The sequence below is a fragment of the Sinohyriopsis cumingii genome, chromosome 7, assembly GCF_028554795.1.
Source record: "Sinohyriopsis cumingii isolate HCF-2022 chromosome 7, ASM2855479v2, whole genome shotgun sequence".
In the NCBI taxonomy this organism is placed as follows: Eukaryota; Metazoa; Mollusca; class Bivalvia; order Unionida; family Unionidae; genus Sinohyriopsis; species Sinohyriopsis cumingii.
Genome location: NC_142967.1, coordinates 7,903,841 through 7,923,370, shown reverse-complemented (window position 1 = coordinate 7,923,370; position 19,530 = coordinate 7,903,841). Strand labels below are relative to the sequence as shown.

Below are 19,530 nucleotides of genomic sequence, written 5' to 3'. Positions count from 1 at the left end.
TTGTGTTAAGTCTAATTTCCTAACTAACTGCACTGATTCTATCACAGAAACTTTAATCTAGAGCAAATTCAGGAAAACCAAGACAACAATGGTCATATTTTTGTAATTGTTACAATTATTCCATAAATATGTAATGTTAAGTGAAATTCCAGTAACACATGTTCCAACTGTATGGGTTGGCAGGACTTATCCTGACCCTCCAGTGAGATTTCAATATACCGGTACTACACCAATGCATATGATGAATTAAGTTAATCTCATTCAAGAGGTAGATAATAATTCACACTTATCTTGTCGTGTCAGTCATCACTAAACATTTACCATAATGCTCACACTGTACAAAGACTTTTTCATTTTCTGCATTGGTTTCACAAAAATTTGATGCATATGTGAGATGAGACAGAGAAACTTCCTAATGTATGCTTAAAGGATTGGAAATCTAGCCGTTGGAGAGCAAAATCTGTACTGGAAGCCCTGTCCATTACACAAACCCTATTCTCTCAGGTTATCTATACTCATCCTGCCATTGTACATGTGAAAGACTGAGGGTGAGTATAGACCAGTGTCAACACAGACTGCATACAGAATTTATTTTTGATGCTTAAGTAAGTGTATATATGGTTTAAAGGCTAGGATCACAAAGTTATGACCCAGGAGGAGTCTATGTAATGTACATTAACATAATTTACATTAACATTTGGGTTAATGATCACCAATTTTTTTTTAAAGATGTACAAGACTAACAACTTACAAGTTGTTTTAATTTAAAACCACTACTACCTAAATAAAATCACCACTTCCACATAGCCTCACTCAAAGGGGATGGATGAAAGTTTTAAAACCATTGCACATATTTACAGACCACTCCCATTCATATCACATGGTTTGAGGTCTATATTTTAATGATGTGGAAGGAAATACATGACATTACAAATATGGAGACACACACACACTCATGGCTGGGTGGGATCACATAATCCCCACCTTTTTATTGAAAAGTCTGGGTCTAATAATGGCCGTCCTGTTGGAACATAGCTCAGCATATAACACATTACTAATAAGTGTAACAGTAGTTTGAACAGTCTCGCCTGCATTCATGATATAATGTACACCAAATATGCAAAAATTTAAAATACAGTACTAACAATGGCACCACAGCTACTGAAAAGTGAAAGTGAATCCTCACCATCTGCTAAAGCTAGAGAGACCAGACTATCGGATATCTATACTTACATATTCTTTAATATTTCGAGTCCTGACGGCTTTATAAGATGCATATGCTGGATAGAGGGTCCCAAACACCAATCTGCAACAGGAATAAACAAAAGGTGCAATGAGTAGTTCAACCTTTAGAATCAGTTCTTTGGCAGATGGAAATGAAGACTGAAAATGTAATAGGAAATCATCTTCTTGATGATAGATTCCTCTTCCAATGAATCTGTAGGCAACATAGAATGCAAGAAATATGGTCACATAATGAAATATTCGAATTCTAAACAGCATTTGAGTGGGGTTCCATGTCCATTATAAACAGGGGTTCCATGTCCATTATACACAGATCAATAGCCAGTGTTTCACTGAGCCTCATGCAGCTTGTATAACAATAATCAACCTGCGTTAAACATATTTAAGTCCATCTAAACCTGGCTTTACAGCACTGTATGTATCTTTGTAATGATTTACAACTATACTATTCATCTTGCACTGATACACATACAATATAAGCAACACAACACACCTGTTACAATTTGTGTACTTAATATCCACTGGGCATTCAATCTTTTCCTTTTTAAATTTGTATGCAACTTAAGCATTTTCACATGTCCACAAACAGTTGAGTTATAAAACTATTTTCCACTTTCCATTTGTATCAAGAGGAATTACAAAACTTTTGTCAAAAAAACACTGTTGGAACTACACTTCTGACACTGTAAACAATATTCCAATTGTCCTTTTGGTATATACATCTATCAGCAAAGAAATTAATTTTGCTGGATAAATAATACAGTTTTATCATTAATTTAAAAATAATCCTGTCAATAAGTTAATATTTAATTAATATTTCATGGCTGAAGACTTTAGTGAACTCTCAACATCTTTCCATTATCTTAGATCATGTAGTCCTTGAAATGTTGAAGAAAAGTTCATCCAGAATAATTTGCTCTCCAGATTAATCCACACAAATGTATATTTACGGTTCCAAATAACACCAGACAGTTGTCTGAGAAATGTTCAGTAAAAAAAAGTATGCTTCAAATAACAATGAATACATGGCAGTCATGTTGGAAACTGAATCCAATATATTTCTGGTTTTCAGCACAATATTAAACAAACGTGTCATGTCAGGAGTCATGGAGATACATCATCACCAACCTCCAAAATAATAAGCATCTCTAGCTTGTCTTTGAATCACTGGCCCTTTACACAGCACAATAATCAGGAATTGTCTCAAATTACACACCAATTTTTATGCATTTAAAGTGTTCCCATTCATAAAAACTGAATCATTTATTTAAAAAATGTTTTCCATCTTCCTCTTTGCAATGAACTCCTTCCTATTTCTTCGAAATGAAATATATTAAGATGTACCAAGGGAATATAAAAGGTCTGAATCCAGTTCAGTTATTTAACATGGTGGTAGGGAGTGTCTGCATTCAGGTAGAAAGATAATGATGAGAAACACATGCTACCATGGTAACCAAAGTTTGTGCACACTTCTTTCATGAAAAGGATCTTAAGTTTAGACAACAAGTTGCCATCCTATGGAACAAAACACATGCTGACTTCTGAAATGATTTAAACAGCTGGACTGCAAATGACAAGGACTACGAGCTGTTGGCAAGTCTGCATTGGATGGCAAAAAATACATAAAACTGAATTGTTTTTTAGGTGTTTAACAACACTTCAAGGCATGAAATGCTGCAGAGAAGTTTGAGTTAATGGGAGTACAGTTGCTTGCCCAGGGAAGCACTACAGTAGCTGACATGGGTTTATCTTGCCCAAGCTCTCCAATGCAAGCCACTGGTCCACTCCATTACATCTGACTGCCCGGCTGTACTTTTTCCATCGTATACTCTGGAAAAGGATGGAATACGATGGAAAAACATGGAAAACCCTGGAAAACGATGGAAAAATGAAATATTCTGCAGAATTTAGCATGGAAAGCCTGGACATTGTGCATGGAAAATGCTGGACATGCCTGGAAAATGCTGGACATTTTGGACTTTGAAATTTTTCAGCATGGAAAACCCTGGAAAACGATGGACATTTTGGACTTTGATTTTTTTCAGCATGGAAAACCCTGGAAAATGATGGACATTTTGGACTCTGAATTTTTTTCAGCATGGAAAACCCTGGAAAAGCATGGACAGTTTAGACTTAGAATTTTTTTGATAAATTTCAGCATGGAAAACCCTGGAAAAGGATGGACAGTTTGGACTTAGAATTTTTGGGATAAATTTCAGCATGGAAAACCCTGGAAAAGAACTTAGTCAATTTTCAAGATTGGTACAAAGAATTATTTTGAATTACCTAAAGAAAGAGCAATCATGACTAAACTGCGCTGTAACACAGATTTTTGAACTTGAAACTAAACTATTATTTCAAACCTATGATAAATATATACTGAGAAATAGAGGACACAAGTCAAATAAACAAACTAAACCATACACACACACACACACACTTGACCCCTGCTTTAAAAAAACAAACTACAAGTGTTGAAGTAGTACATCATTTATTGTATGTACCACATATGTAATTAAATGTTCATTATCAAAAGAACATCACTATACAAAAATGTTGGTGTAACACAAACTATACATGTATGAAAAGATATCCTGAAAAATTAGTTAAATCCTGACCAGAAAATATCTGGTGCATATAAAATCATAAATATGTCCAAATCTGTTCACCACATGAGCTTGACACTACAGTGTATAAGTATGAAATTCTGCTGTGCAGTGGTGAAAGCCGTTTTAGTCCTTTTCATGATGATTGGGGAGAACAGTACCATAAATGGCATTTCCAATTTCAACAACAATAATAGGTTCTCGAAGACACTTGATTCTATTTTTGATGATGAAAGGAAGTCTTCTTTCTTGTCAGAGCCAACTTCATTCCAAAGAGATGATTATTAGTTATGTACACCTGTACAGCCCCCAGTTTCACACATTTCTTCTTTATCGGAGTACAATTTTTTGCAGATCTCACAATAAAAATTGTATTTGAGATACTCCTTACTGAATTCACATTTTTCCTTCAAATCTTTGACAACTGTCAATCCTGTGTTTGCTGAAGGAAGATGCAACTGAATTAAGTCCAAAAAGTCACATATTTAGCATCTGACAAATTATGTCTTGTTGGCAAAGCCCCAAGGACAATAACATGTTCAGACTTTGTGATTTCACTACAATATATATCTTGTTATGACATAAAGTGGGGGATCTGTGACATGGGGTGGGTAAGACTGAGTTGCTTCATTCACCTGATGATACTGTTCATCATCTGAACTTGATTAAAACTCTATACTTTCTTCTGAGTCAGATGAAAAACTCGTGTCACTGTCACCATATCTAGTTGGTTCATCTGTTGATATTCTCATTATATTTGAAGATTAGTATTACGTACTGTCACCAATTTCATAATATCCAAGACCAACAGAACTGGATTCACCTAGATCAACAACACTGTAATGAGAAATACAAATTTTAGTGAACATGTATAATTCATATTAAAATCTTAACATTCAAACATTATTGTTTTGTTGTGGGAATTGAATATGTACAGTTAATATTACACTGTTACAGTAGTTTAGTTTGACAAATCCAGTGTTAATGCATGCATCATTTAAACATGGGTAATGCAAATATGATACACAATGAATGCATGTAAATGACAAGTAATTGATACACAATAATATACTCAATCATACAAAGTACATGTGATACAACATACACTTCATAAATGTATGTGATGTTTTCAGAAAAACAACTCAAGTTTCATAACGTTTTAGGGCATTATAAGAAAAATGAAAGTAAAAATTATATTTAACATTTTAAATAATTAAAAACTGAAGTATGACAATGCATAACAATAAATTATTATATCATGTTCTGCAAGAATCAATACTGATCAGATATTTCCTGGAATTTCTGTAATTGGCTGATTTGGTTAAATATGGTGTACATTGTGCATATATTGTGTATGGTGTGTTGGATAACCCATACAGAGTGAATGTTCTGTTCAAACACGTACATTGAATATTCTGTTTGTAAATACTGAATGATTTCACCATATACTCAGAATTTGTTGAACTCTGAAAATTCCACTTAGTGTTGTACAGTGAAATTTGTTTATTCCTTAAATTATTGATATGGTAATGAAACTGTGCTTAAGATATGAGCCATGTTAAGCTGTGAATGTACTAGGTAAGAACAAATGTATAAAGAATAATGCTTATCTTCACACAAATAAACATTGTTGTGGGAGACAGCTGCAGACATTATTTAAAATGTAAAAAAACTCTCTATTACTCCTGGAATTACCATTGTTTTCTCTTCCTCCAGTACATGGTGCTTTTAGGAATGGACTTTGTGGAATTAACTTCAAGCTGCTTATATATTTTGTCCTGAACACCAGTACCTGTAATACACAAACAGCATTAAAATGTTTACAGACTGAACAGTCAGACTGATTAAAACATCAACATATCGTTCAAATATCATCTTCATGGTAAAACTTGTGTGCATTTTAATCTTGCTAAGATTAATGTGAAATTTTTCAAAATTTCTTTTTCCAGGACTTAAGTTACTTAAGTTATGATTTTGCTTATATATGTAGCAGTCTGAAAATTTAGCAGTAACCTAAAGACCTATTTGGACTAGATTTATAAATACTCAAGAAATTCACAACTTTATCATAATACCAGAGCAAACCCTGTTTGGGCTTACATGTATCACTGGAGTTAACATTTCCAAGACTGACAATTACAAGGTTATGGCTGTTAAAATAAAATTCCACAAATTAGGTTGCTTTGAAAGTTATATATACATATATATTGAAAAACAAAAAGACCTACTCTAATTTTAAAACTGGTGCAAAAGGAAACTTGTTTTTGACCTTGTATATCTTTTCACATTTATTTAAATACTTGCTTACAATTTAATTATCAGTCATACATATATAGTGTTGGGCGGTTAATCATATAGTCAGTTTATACTTGGACAAACGAGATAAAGTCGAGACTCCGTTTATTTCATACTCACCTATAATATTTGGGTGTCCAATTTGTGTTGTCTTTCCATTTGTGTTCCACACCTCGACACGATATTGCCTCTTGGTCGTAAACTTTGTCTTCTAAAACCACTTTACTGTAAACCAATCATTCCCCAACATATCCAAATCACGGCGTTGGTATCCGATGTATAGATATTAACTCTTTAGATAAATCATAAATCAAAAGAGAACAAAATGTCTGATTTTTCTGTCAAGTATTCGCCTTCACGTATCGGAGTCACGTTTTTGTCATGCAGAAATAGCCGAGGTTGTTCCGTATGATGATGGCTGATGAAGCTGACTATGATGGGATATAAAATTATGTACTTATTTTTTTAAACCAATTACTACATTGAAAAAGCCGGCATATTTCGATTTCATGCGTTAGAACCAAATTTTCTGTAAAAAGAAAAAAAAAAAAAAAAAAAAAAAACCGTTTCTGTGAAGTTTGGTTCCAAATTTGGCACCGTAAAACGCTTTGGATAACCAGTCTAGAATTTGGGCGCAATTTTCGATTGGAGTGTCATTGAAATTGTAAAATATAAAATATCCCAGGATTTTAAGATGACCACTGAACCAGAAATATCACTGGTTATATGGGTGAATGAGGCATAATCTGTATGGCTAATGTACACTCGCCACGAAAAGAAATGAAGGAATATCGCACGGGAGAGAAAGTGATGGCGGTTTGTCGTGGATTCAAAGGATACCATGAGTGTATTATTGCGAAAATAGCAGGTAAGTCATTACTCAGTCCAGTTGTAGCAAAATTATTTGCACGGCCGCCAAGTATCTTAGCTGCGAAAGACTTCCCGTGACGTAAATTTACGGAAAGCTATTACGAAATATATCCTATGGAACAATTTCTTTTTTTTATGCTGTTTGAAGACTGATAAATTAAACGTCAAACTTGTAAGGATATTGAAAGGCATGTGTTATGTTTTAAGCTTTGTTTACATAATTGGCAACATTTTTTACTTATCCTAATGCACAATGACTAGTCATCTCGTGTCTGTCTTTCAAAAAAGTTGGTACGTGCCGGCCTTGCGAATGTATATTTCCAAATTGTAAATTTCACTTTAAATTTTATTCACCCTTGATATTATTAATGATCTGACTGGTATTTGTATTTTTTACATTTTCGTTATTATTTTCCAGACAGTGTGCTATTTGTAGCAATAAGTTATATTTGTTTTAATTAATTTTAGACTGTGACTCGGAAATATACCGGTAGATCTCTTTTCCAATTAATCTTCAATTCAGATTATGGCTTGTTTCTGTCTATCCAATTTATATTCAGCCATTTCAGTAATATTTAATAGTAACTTATTGTATAATTAATAAGAACGTACAGTTGTAAACTGTTGGAAATGATTATCAATTTTCCTCACCAAAAATACTTGTTTAGTTTGTGTCCTTTAATTTCAGAAAAAAGTGGCAAGGCACAGTTATGTAAACAACTTGATGGCGACAGCTTCATTGAAATTCTTCGATCTTTTAATTTTGAATTAAGCAAGCGAGAGGTAATACCACATTTGTTTCAAATTCAAATGTCTAGAACATTAGCTGTAACCTGGAGTTGTGTATATAGATAAGTAAATATATCAGAAACTTAGTGCATATGAATCATCATGGTGAAAATTTGGATTAAATTTTTTTTTCACACCCAGCATGAGGCAGAAATATGTCAGATTTTGGATTTTAACAAAGCTGCTAGATAAATATTCAGAATGCTGTACAGCTCTGTTGAATATATTGGCAAGACACTAACTGGGGCAAGAGCCAATAATAAGCACACACAAGGCCACCTCTCCAAGACCAGTCCAGAATTCAAATAATTTATGGTATATTTTAAATTATTAACCATGCATTTTAAACTTTGTTAACCTATGACAAAATATATGCCAAATCGTAACAAAATCTTTTTATGAACTAAGGCTGGAACATTATTATGAAATTTAAACGTATCCACAACTACTACTTGAAACATTATAGTGTAGACAGGCAATATTCAAATGGACAATGTAAATCTACTTTCAGTTTAAATGGTATAATCACAACTGCATGTATATGGTAGCCAGTTTGTGTGTGCGTGATTCAGATGTTTAGTAACGTAGCTTTAACAAATGTTTAGTCACATCGCTACGATGTCTGCAGTGTGGCAATTTATAGTGATGTCTAGCACTGGGATATCATGCCACAGACGTGTAGCATAATGTCTTCTACCCAGTCGCATTATCTTGACACCAGGTTGACCAGTCCTAACACTAACCGTTTAACCGTTTACCTTATAGAGCATAATTACAAAGTGCAGCATGCTATAAATAGAGCACCTGTTACCTATACGACTCCATACGCATAGGCCTGCCTGTTAACTGTTAAGCATTGTAGTGTATTTTATGTTAAACAGCAATTGTAACCATTTTACATTTTTGGTACACATCTATTATGCGTGGAAAAATTTAAGATTAAAAGTCTGATTGTTATAGCTGCGTAAATTTTTTTCACTGAAGAATTTTTTACGTGCTTTAAAATCTTGAGAGGACTCATTCACTGTCATGTCAGTGAGGCCGCGTGACCAATCGTAGCTGCCATTTCTCATACTTGAAATTTACAATTTGTCGTCTGCATCTACATCACTAAGTCATCTGAATTTGATAATTTATGAAAACTAATTGCTGCCTGCATCAATATCAGAGCCTTTACCTAAGTTATTGAATCTTTCGTAGTTCTGATTCTAATCGTGAAAACTTCCTAAGTACTGAATGAAATCCGCGACCTCCATTTTGGAGAGTGGAGATTATGACCCAGTTACTTTAAATAGCAGATATCGACCAGGGCATAAACAGTGACCACGTGATCCGATGTAATTGTCATTCACAGAAATGAATGTAGTATCTAAATGGGGGTTTTCCCCGAAGGTGGCGCTATGAAAACCAGCTTAAAATGGCTGATGTTTACAGCAGGCGTCAAAAGGCGCTTCCACGTGAATGGAGTAGAGGTGTCAAAAGACGCTTGCATGAGGTAAAGGGTTAATGCTGAGCACCAGGCAAGGCAGCTAATAGTACCATTGTTTTAATAAGTCTTTGGTATGACTCGGTTAAGGGTTCAAACCTGTGACCTCTCACACCAGTAGCAGGCGCTCTAACCACTTAGACTTAGGCCACAGGAGCAATTAGGTAGCCAGTTTAATTTGTGATGGAAACCACAGGTTTTTAAGCCTATCAAGTTAGTCATCAAGCCAAGTGCCTCATTACAATTACCAACCTCAGGTATTGTAAAAGTACTGTAATTGCATGAAATGTTTCAGGCATAACTCTCATTCTCTCACTCCCCCCTCTATCTCTCTCTCTCTCTATGTATGTATATATATATATATATATATATATATATATATATATATATATATATATATATATGTATGGGATTGAAATAAATTTGAAATCTTGCTTGATTCTATTCATTAATATACAATGATTTGTATTTCAGAAATCATGAAGAAGTATAACATTGGGGAGGTGATGGTGAGATAGAAGCTTTGCGATTTGGTTAAACCATCAAGAGTACCATCACTTCCACAGACTCCAGTGGTGACAACAGAAAAATAAGAAATGTGGTGAATGAACCATGAAACAACACGTGTAAAAAAAAATATTTTAAATTTTTTTAATTAAAATTGAGATAGAAATTAACGTGAATTTCTGTTATTTTGTTGTTAAGATTGCTTCAGAATAAATTCAAACTATAACTAGAGTAAGAGAACATACTTTTAGAAACTTGGATGATGTTAAGGAGCCAGTAATCTGGATTTTATGACACACCAGTAGAAGTGTAGCGATATTTATGACAACTTAAGCCATGTTGTCTACTGAATACTAGTGCACAACCTATTAAGCTACCAGTGACAAGTATAGTTTTTAATTTTTGTTTCCTTGTTTAAAAGTTACTAAACATCACAGTCAATACAAGGAGTTGGTTGGGGTAATTTGGACCATGTTCTTCTTGAAATTATCATCAAATAAAAGTTGCATCACTGTTAAAAATCTCGTTTTCATAAAATATTTCAACAATTTTCAGCTAAATTTTAGTGTTGTCCAGGGTTTTCCAGCCTACCCTGGATAAAGACTGAAATATTAGTCCAAATGCTCCAGCATTTTCCATGCTAGAATTGTCCAGGGTTTTCCATCGTTTTCCATGCTAGAATTGTCCAGGGTTTTCCAGCCTACCCTGGACATAGCCTGGAATATAGTCCAAATACTCCAGGGTTTTCCATGCTAGAATTTTCCAGCATTTTCCATGCTAGAATTTTCCAGCGTTTTCCATGCAAGAATTGTCCAGGGTTTTCCAGCCTACCCTGGACAGAGGCTGGAATATTAGTCCAAATACTCCAGCGTTTTCCATGCTAGAATTTTCCAGCATTTTCCATGCTAGAATTGTCCAGGGTTTTCCAGCCTACCCTGGACATAGGCTGGAATATTAGTCCAAATACTCCAGCGTTTTCCATGCTAGAATTTTCCAGCATTTTCCATGCTAGAATTGTCCAGGGTTTTCCAGCCTACCCTGGACATAGCCTGGAATAATAGTCCAAATACTCCAGCGTTTTCCATGCTAGAATTGTCCAGCGTTTTCCATGCAAGAATTGTTCAGGGTTTTCCAGCCTACCCTGGACAGAGGCTGGAATATTAGTCCAAATACTCCAGCGTTTTCCATGCTAGAATTTTCCAGCGTTTTCCATCGTTTTTCATGGAATATGATGGACATTCTACAGCCGGGTGAGGACTGGATTCTCAATCTAGGAGTCCCATTTCATTACAATGATGACTAGATTTTCAATGTAGAAGTCCTGGGTCCCTTTTCATCAAAAACTGAGGACTTGTTTCTGAATCTGGGTGTCATGGGGCCCCATTTCACAAGATTGCAGGCTATATTCTCAAATAAACAATGAAAAGCTTACATTTCTGAATGGATCTTTTCAGTATGACAAACTTATTCAGATCACACAACAACAGAAGGGCTGCAGATTATAAATCTATAGATTTCCCAAGTTCTCCCATACTGGTACATTTTGTTGACTTTGTTTTCTTTCACAAGACAGTTAATGTAGAAGCATAGTCTCACTTAATACCCATATGCTGGTTCTATCAGCATACAAAAAAAAATGATATAGCTGTTATGTCAGAATGTGTTGCTATGGTGATGAGAAAGAAGCCACAACCACACAGTTTTATAAGAGAAAGCGCTATGATACACTTAACAAGTGACATCATACTGATGTCATAATATTATGATCGTCATTTCAAGCTGTGCAATAAATACTGTTTTATGCAAAAGCCATCCTTAATAAAGGACTGGGCAAGATTTACCAATGTACAGTAAGGCCCCCAAAAATGTTACTTACTGCACTAGTTTTAAAATTAGGGTAGGTAGGTAGGTAGGTAGATATTTTTTAAAAGAAATATTAGATATATATTACATAATGGTTGGTACATATAATTTACAAAACACTTCAAGCACTAGATACAAGTGGGATAGTCCCAATTAATTTGGGTAATTTAAAAAAAAATTAATGTAATTTTGATTTTTTAAAATAAAAACTACTAGAGTTGGCAATGAAAAATAGTGTGTGTGTGTGTATGTGTATGTGACTTGCAAAATGGATATATTGGGACACACCTTGAAATGGGGATTTTGTTAAATAAATTTTTAATTAAAATCATTCAAAATAATTAAATGCTGGATGCTGAAAAATTAACTGACACCAAGAAGATGCTCCAGCATGAAAAATCTGGAGCCCAGTGCAAACGATGTACATGTATATCACAACTGAAACTGTACCACAATGATTTCAGATGGAACACTGTTACACTGACATGTTCCCTACAGAAGATTCATTTTGTTTACTTTTTGTACTTTCCAGCATCATGTGATATACATAAATATCCAAGGATTTGATTGCTGACAATTCGATCTTGAGACAGCATTCAATTACAAGCCAAGGTAAACAATTTCCTCAAGGTTTTTAAAATTTTACATGTACACTGTTTATAATAATTTAAACAATGCCATTTGCTCAAATGACTGGGAACTCAACCATTCCTCCTTTCTACCCATAAGGCTTACTGACAGCAGACACCTATTACAATAATAATAATAATAATAAACTACAGCGTTGATGAAATTTAACCTGGAACTCGCCATCTGCATTCCTAGTCACATGACTATACAAGTCTTGCAACCTACATGACAATGAAGAGGTTTCAAATAATAATAATAATAATAATAATAATGAGGACTTTGTATAGCGCCTAGTCTTTAGAAGCTCTGAGCGCTTTACAACATTAGACAACACCAATAAGATAAAAAAACATATATAATGATATGATTACAAAAACAAACACCATGAAATTAGAAAACATAAAAAAAAAAAACATGCTGAGAGTATTTAAGGTAGGAAACATTATTAGGTCTTTAAGTTTGTTCTTGCAGTCGAAATAAGTGAGTTTTGAGAGCACTCTTGAATGGGATCACTGTGTCTTTGTGTCTAAGTTCAGTGGGCAATTCATTCCATGTTGCTGGGCCCTGGTATGCAAAAGAACACTGTCCATATGACTTTGTTTTCATAGTGGGAATAATGAGTATACGATAGTCAGAAAAGGAGCCTAAGTATCTTGCTGGTATGTACACATGGGTGAGGTCGGATAGGTATGTTGGACTAGAGTCTGTCAGTGAATCATAGCACAGAGAACAAATTTTGTGTTTTATTTTGGATCGAATGGATAGCCAGTGTAGGGTACAGAGCAGCAGGGAGGTGTACTCTGATCGTGGTACTCTAAGTATGATCTGAGCATCTATGTTTTGAACTTTTTGAAGTTTCTGGAGTAGATACTGAGATGAACCAGACAGAATTGAGTTACAATAGTCCAGTCTTGAAAGTACTAATGAACACACAAGTGCTTTAGTGGCATCAACTGAAAGATATTTGCGAATGGAGCTGATGCATCTCAGCTCAAGATATGCAGCCTTGCATATGTTCATGACATGTTGGTGCAATGTGAGAGTACTGTCCAGAGTAACCCCTAGGTTTCATACTGATTGTGTGAATTTAATGTTGGTATTGCTGATATTTATTGTTTGAGGTAAAGGATGTGAATGAGAAAGTCTTTGTGTTGTGATCAGAATGGCCTCAGTTTTATCATCATTCATCTGCAGCTTGTTACATGTCATCCATGATTTCACATCAGAAATGCACCTCTCTACACCTTGGATGGTAGCATCAACTTCAGTTGGGTGGCTAGATTTGTATATTTGAGTGTCATCAGCGTACAATTGGTGAGACATTGGATGATGATCTATAACACTTGAGAGCGGCTGAGTGTATAGAATGAAGAGAACAGGTCCAAGAACAGACCCCTGTGGAACATCACAACATAGATCAACTGGGCTGGAGTGTATTCCATTTGCAGATACAATTTGTGTCCTGTTGACCAAGTAGGACTTAAACTACAGTAAGGCTGTATCATGAATGCCAAATACATGCTGGAGATGGTGTAGTAATATATCATGGTCTATTGTGTCAAATGCTGCAGACAAATCAAGAGGGTGAGGACTGTAATCTTTCTGCTATCCAAAGCAGAGAGAATGTCATTAACTACGTTTAGAAGAGTAGTTTCAGTACTGTGGCAAGGGTGATATGCAGATTGTACAATGCTAAAAAGACTGTTTGAATTCAGATGAGATACAAGCTGGGACAGAACAACCTTTTCTAAGATTTTTTATGAATGGGAGATTAGAAACTGGGCGGTAGTTCTTTAAATCGTTATGGTCTAGTGTTGGTTTCTTCAGCAGAGGCTTTACAATGGCAGTTTTGAAATATGATGGGAATTCCCCTGATGAGAGAGAGAGGTATAATTAACATCAGTTAGTGAAGGCAATGCTGGATCTAAGCACTCAAGCAGCAGTGATGTTGGAATTGAATCAAGTTCACATGACTTTGGTGCACTCTTCATCATGATTGTACGTACAAAATCCATAGAGACAGGTTCAAATGCTGCTAATGGTTGCTGCTCAAATTCTGTATCCTAACTGTATGGTGATGACGAGTCAATTGAAATTGTGGTGTCAAGCTTATCTCTAATGGTTTGTACTTTGTCACGGAAGAAATCTGCAAACATGTCTGGAAGGTCGACTGGACAGAAGGTAGTTGGAAGTGGTGTAGATTTGTTCCTTGACATTAGCTTGTTAGTAATCTTGAAGAGCTCTTTGCAGCTGGAACTTTCCATGACCTTAGTAGTGTAGTGGGCTGATTTCGCTGCATGGACTATATTTGTGACATTCTTCTTAGTGACTTCATAGATTTGCTCATGAATAGTGAGTCTGGTGGAAAGCCAAAGCCTCTCAGCTTTACGGCAGTCTCTTTTAGCAGTGCGATGCTGGTCCCTAACACTGCTATACCATGGAGAACACTTTTGAAATGATACTCTGCACTTGCTAGCTCGGGCATGTTTGTCGAGCAATGAATGCTGGCAGTTATCGAGTTGTTCTGCTGTAGGAGGTAAGCAAGTTGTTAGGTTTGCTTGGATGTCATGCATCAGTTTGGTTCTATTTATCATACAGAGGTTTCTCTTAGTAGCAGATAAAGGTAGAGGGTTAGGGACTGATACATTAAGATGGCATATAATGCAGAGGTGATCTGGTGCAAGTTCATGGGATACAAGGGAGGACCGTAGAATGTTATCATCAGGTCTATGAAGAATCCAGTCTAAAATGTGACCATGTTTATGGGTGGGTTGGTTAACTGACTGTTTGAGGTTGAAAACATTGATGGAATCTAGGAGTTTTGATGTGTTTGGGTTTCTGGGACAGTCAAAGTGAAAGCTGAAATCTCCAAGAATAATCAGGTTGCCACCTATCGAATTTCCATACTCCAGGAGATTCGGAAACTGCTCCAAAAAGAGAGATTCAGTCAGCTTGTATTTTCTACGAGAAGGAGGGCAGTATAGGCAGAAAAATGGACTGACCTTTGCTCTAGTGTGAGTGTGGTTTGGATTAGTTCAAACAACGTGTGGTCGAAATTGAATGTTGTGGTATGGTTAAGAGGTTTGATCATGGAGTTCTTTGTGATGACAGCAATTCCACCTCCGCGAGAGTTATGGGACATGACTTGATTGAGTAACCTGTGGGTGTTAGATCTGCACACTTGGGCTCATCGCCTGATGTTTTTAGCCATGTTTCTGTCAGCAAAAAGATGTCAATATTCTGGTTGTTGATAAAATTAACTATGTCTGTGCGCTTTTCCTGTGGTTCTACTGATTGGGCATTGAATAATGCAATACACAGAGGTATCTCTTGGATAGTTGACACAAAGGTTGATGAATTAATAGGGATTTGAATAGGTTATCTAAATTAACAGTAAAATTTTTAAATTGTTGAGCTGGAAAGGGCATAAGGAAGATAACTGGAATTCTTCTTCCTGTTCTACGCTGGCCAGCTTTGAAATGTCTCTTTCTTCGCTTCTGTTTACATTTAGGTAATGATGAATGTAGTCCCAGTTCGTTTAGCCTAGAGCACAATGTAGTGTGGAGAGCCAAGGAGTGGTCATTTAAAGCAATTAATGAGGGTCCATCATAGCATAAACAGGTTGACTGGCGAGTATCATGTGATGGCAGTTTGTTAAAAAAACAAGTGAAGTTGTAGCAGTGGAGCAAGACAGCTGAGAAAAAGTCTAATTGTTCTCATTTCCAAAACAAGGAGACGAAACACATATGAAATGAACTGCCAATACATAACGAACACAATAACGTAGACGAAGACAGACAACAAGCACAAATATCATGAAAACGGCACAAAAATTGGAACAGCTGCTTCAAGCCGGTTAACCGATAGTGGCCATCTTGATCCATATTCAAAGCCCATGCCCTACTTCACTCAGCTTTTGTTTCATCTGTTGTACATATTTTACCTTATATTAGGACAGGATTTAGTTTGTCAGATGTAGTTTACCTCGTATTAGGACAGGATTTAGTTTGTCAGATGTAGTTTTCCTCAAATGGATGAATCTCCATAGTGAATTCTGGAAGGAATTCAGAAAAAACTATAAAAAGTAAGACATTTCCAAACTTTCCATTTCCTCTGGAGGCCTTGAGATATAAACAGTGCCTTGTTGGGCATAAAAGCCTATCTTGATCATCCCTAACATAAATCTAACTGGGACTGGGGATTTCTATAGGTGGTGGAGCTATCAAAGGAAATTGATTTCTGGATAAAAATCATGGAAGGTAGGGAAACCGAACTGTAATTGCCATTAAACCAGAGGCAGCAAGTATCAGCAGATAATGCATGAAGCTCGCTCTGTCTTCTTGCTGACACCGAGCCAAGAGCAACATGTCTCCTACTGCATAGGGGAATGGCAGGTACACACCGTCTACTTCGGGTGGTGATGATACAAGTTACTTGGAGCCATGGCACGTAACTCCATTTAGTGTGTAAGGGCTCTTCATGCACTAGAAGCTCTAGAATTATGACCTTTCCTGGATGATGCGAAAGTCATTGCCTCCATCCCTCTTGGTTGAGGCCACATGTTGAGGTTGGGGTTGAGGCCACCTGATGAGAAGATGATGTCAATGTGTGAACTGCAATGTCAGCTCCGAGTTCAGGATCCATTTGTTCATGAAGGCACTATGGACAGATTCCAATGAGATGGTGGGTCCCATATCCGGTAAATATTCACAAGAATGGGGGATACGGAGCTGATCCATTTTCTTAGTATCTCATAGACTACTATTCTTCTATTGTGTCTGACAGTAGAGTGAGGAAATGGAAAGACTCGGTCTAACCCTTATCACCGTGTTCTGTATGATGACTGTAAGAGGATGATTGGTGACCAGCACAGGATGATCATATTTTATTTAATTGTTTGTTTGTCAGCTTTAATTTTTTAAAGTTTCATTACATGTTATTGTAATGTACTGGTAGCATTGTTTGCTGGACTTGACCTTGTCCAAAACTGAGTTCATTTCTGCTTGACCTGACTGACTAATTTTTTTCATTTTTTAAATTTCATTTATGTAAAGAACTAATAATAGCTTCATTATTCTCTATGTGTATGAGCTTATTAACCAAATTATTTTTCAGGTAAACATATTTATTTGGGTCAGGGTTTAGGAGATTCCTATGTGAATTTTACACTTTATTGTGTTATAAGTAAACAAGGCTCATCAGATCATTCTTGAGACCTCTCCGGTGGCCTAGTGGTTAGAGCATCTGCCTCGGATGCAGGAGATCATGGGTATGCCCCAGTGCTAGACATCATTATAAACTGTCACACTGCAGACATTGTAGCAATATGACTGAATTTTTTTTAAAGCTACGTTAAAATTCCAAATCACAAACACACACAGATCATTCTTGAAGGTATTTTCCATTAGGTAATGGTTGTTTTTAGAAATGCTAATTTGTGACCTGGGGTCAAGCAGAGAACTATATTATCTTGTAATTGTGAGGATTTTACAAGTTGTACTTTAACATCTTGCACTTTAAGTTGTATTATGTTGTGACCAGTTTGTGCTGAATTTTATTTTCTTCAAATTACTGAATTCAAGTGAGTATTTTCTCTGGAAATACAATAGTACTCTGACAAAATTTCTTGGATAAAGACATTCATTGGAATTTATACTGAATTTAAAACTGGAATAATATTTCCGTGCTTCAACAAGAGACTGTTGACACATCATTACTTCGTACGCTATAACAGACATGTCATCACCTTCAATTCTGAATCTCTTTGGGACCTGAACTGAATTTTATTCAGGACATTTTATTACTAGAACTTGTGTCTTTAAATCTTGGATTATTTTTGGATTTAATTCACAATACTGTAAGTTCTTTTTTTTTTCATTTTTCACTTTGTATTCTAGGGAAATAAATTATTTGTTAAATTTTACAAAGTTTGTTTTCTTCACTCTTTTGTTACTTATTTTAAGAGCATAGACTCATAACACTTGGTTGAGTTAATGATAGAAGGTAAAAGGAAGAGAATGTAGTATGGGTGTGTGTGTGTGTGATTTGGATTTGTAACGTAGCTTCAGAAACAAAAACAGTCATATTTCTACAATGTCTGCACTTTGACAGTTTATAGGGATGTGTAGCACTGGGGCATCATGTTGCAGACATGTAGCATTATGTCCCACCCAGTCACATTATCCTAACACTAACCTCTTAATGTTGAGTGCCAAGTGAAGCAGCTGTTAGTACCATGTAGTATGGGAATGCCAAAATACTGCCTTCATGACCACCTCCAAGGAAAATTAATTAAGGTGGAGAATCTGTGTGGAGGAGGGATCCACAGAAAATCCCTGATACGAGGTAGAGATCAGGGTCAATCGATCAACAGTTATTGAACTACAATTGCTGGGGCCACAGAGGGTAAGATGAGAATGATCTGAGCAGTGGAAGTTCTGACTCTTTACAGGTAGCAGATATAATGGTGGAAATGTACATGCATCTAGTTGATCCCACTGATGGCTGAAGGCATCTACTGTCTATGCTACCTGGTCCAGGACAGGAGATACATACAAAGGAAGGATATTGTGAAGAGGGACTCTGTAATGGTGTGGTGAAGACACCAATCTGTTAAGATGGCTCTGCCATTCCTGGAAAGGCTTATTGCTAAAATGTTCTTCTTCTCTCGAACAGAGCTGACTCAGATGGTGATGTTCTCCGAGGTGGTTCTAGACCTTCATGCATAGAGAAGGCGCATGTGTGCATCCCTGATGTCAGAGATACGCTACAACGGATGTGTTGTCTGAGGAAGATATGACACGTTGACCCTTTACTCTCTCAATGCACCTGATGAATGCCAGAGATACTGCTTTCACTTCCAGGTTGTTGAGGCAAAGGCATGATTCGGCTGGAGTCCAAAGACCTGGAAGAACTATGACCTCTGGCTCTAAATGAGTATCCCAACCAGTATCTGATGCATCAGTGAACAGAAATGAGTGAGGCTCAAGTATGCATGGAGACTGCAGTCAGGAATCTGTCCAGATTCATCCACTAATGCAAATGATGATGAAACACTGGTCCTCTGGTGATTGGGGTTGATAGAGATTCTGTCTGCTTTTCACCTTGTGAGAGAGAGGAAACTAGAAGAATCAAGTCAGCAGTGGCATCAAAAGTTCCCAAAGGGGATGAATAAAGGTGAGCAGATAAAGATGCTTCTGCTTGTATGTAGCACCTCTATGAGTACCAGAATTCCATCTA

At 36.2% G+C, this 19,530-nt stretch overlaps 1 protein-coding gene and 2 long non-coding RNA genes across 4 annotated transcripts in view; 1 reads left to right on the top strand and 2 right to left on the bottom strand.

Moving 5' to 3' along the window:
* The window catches only part of LOC149794702 (receptor expression-enhancing protein 1-like), a 120,978-nt gene that overhangs the window by 98,268 nt on the left and 3,180 nt on the right, over positions 1–19,530 (bottom strand). For both annotated transcript variants that reach the window (XM_089964325.1, XM_089964326.1), the window contains exon 2: positions 1,234–1,306. In XM_089964325.1, coding sequence (XP_089820451.1) covers positions 1,234–1,306 — 73 coding nt within the window. The remainder of the gene's footprint in view (positions 1–1,233; positions 1,307–19,530) is intronic.
* On the bottom strand, positions 4,151–6,405 carry LOC149794704 (uncharacterized). The gene is made up of 3 exons (XR_016422056.1): positions 6,267–6,405; positions 5,547–5,643; positions 4,151–4,688 (listed from the first exon to the last, which is right to left on the bottom strand). It is a non-coding gene; the product is annotated as an uncharacterized LOC149794704 (long non-coding RNA).
* LOC149794703 (uncharacterized) lies at positions 6,897–10,052 on the top strand. The gene is made up of 3 exons (XR_016422055.1): positions 6,897–7,014; positions 7,705–7,799; positions 9,766–10,052. It is a non-coding gene; the product is annotated as an uncharacterized LOC149794703 (long non-coding RNA).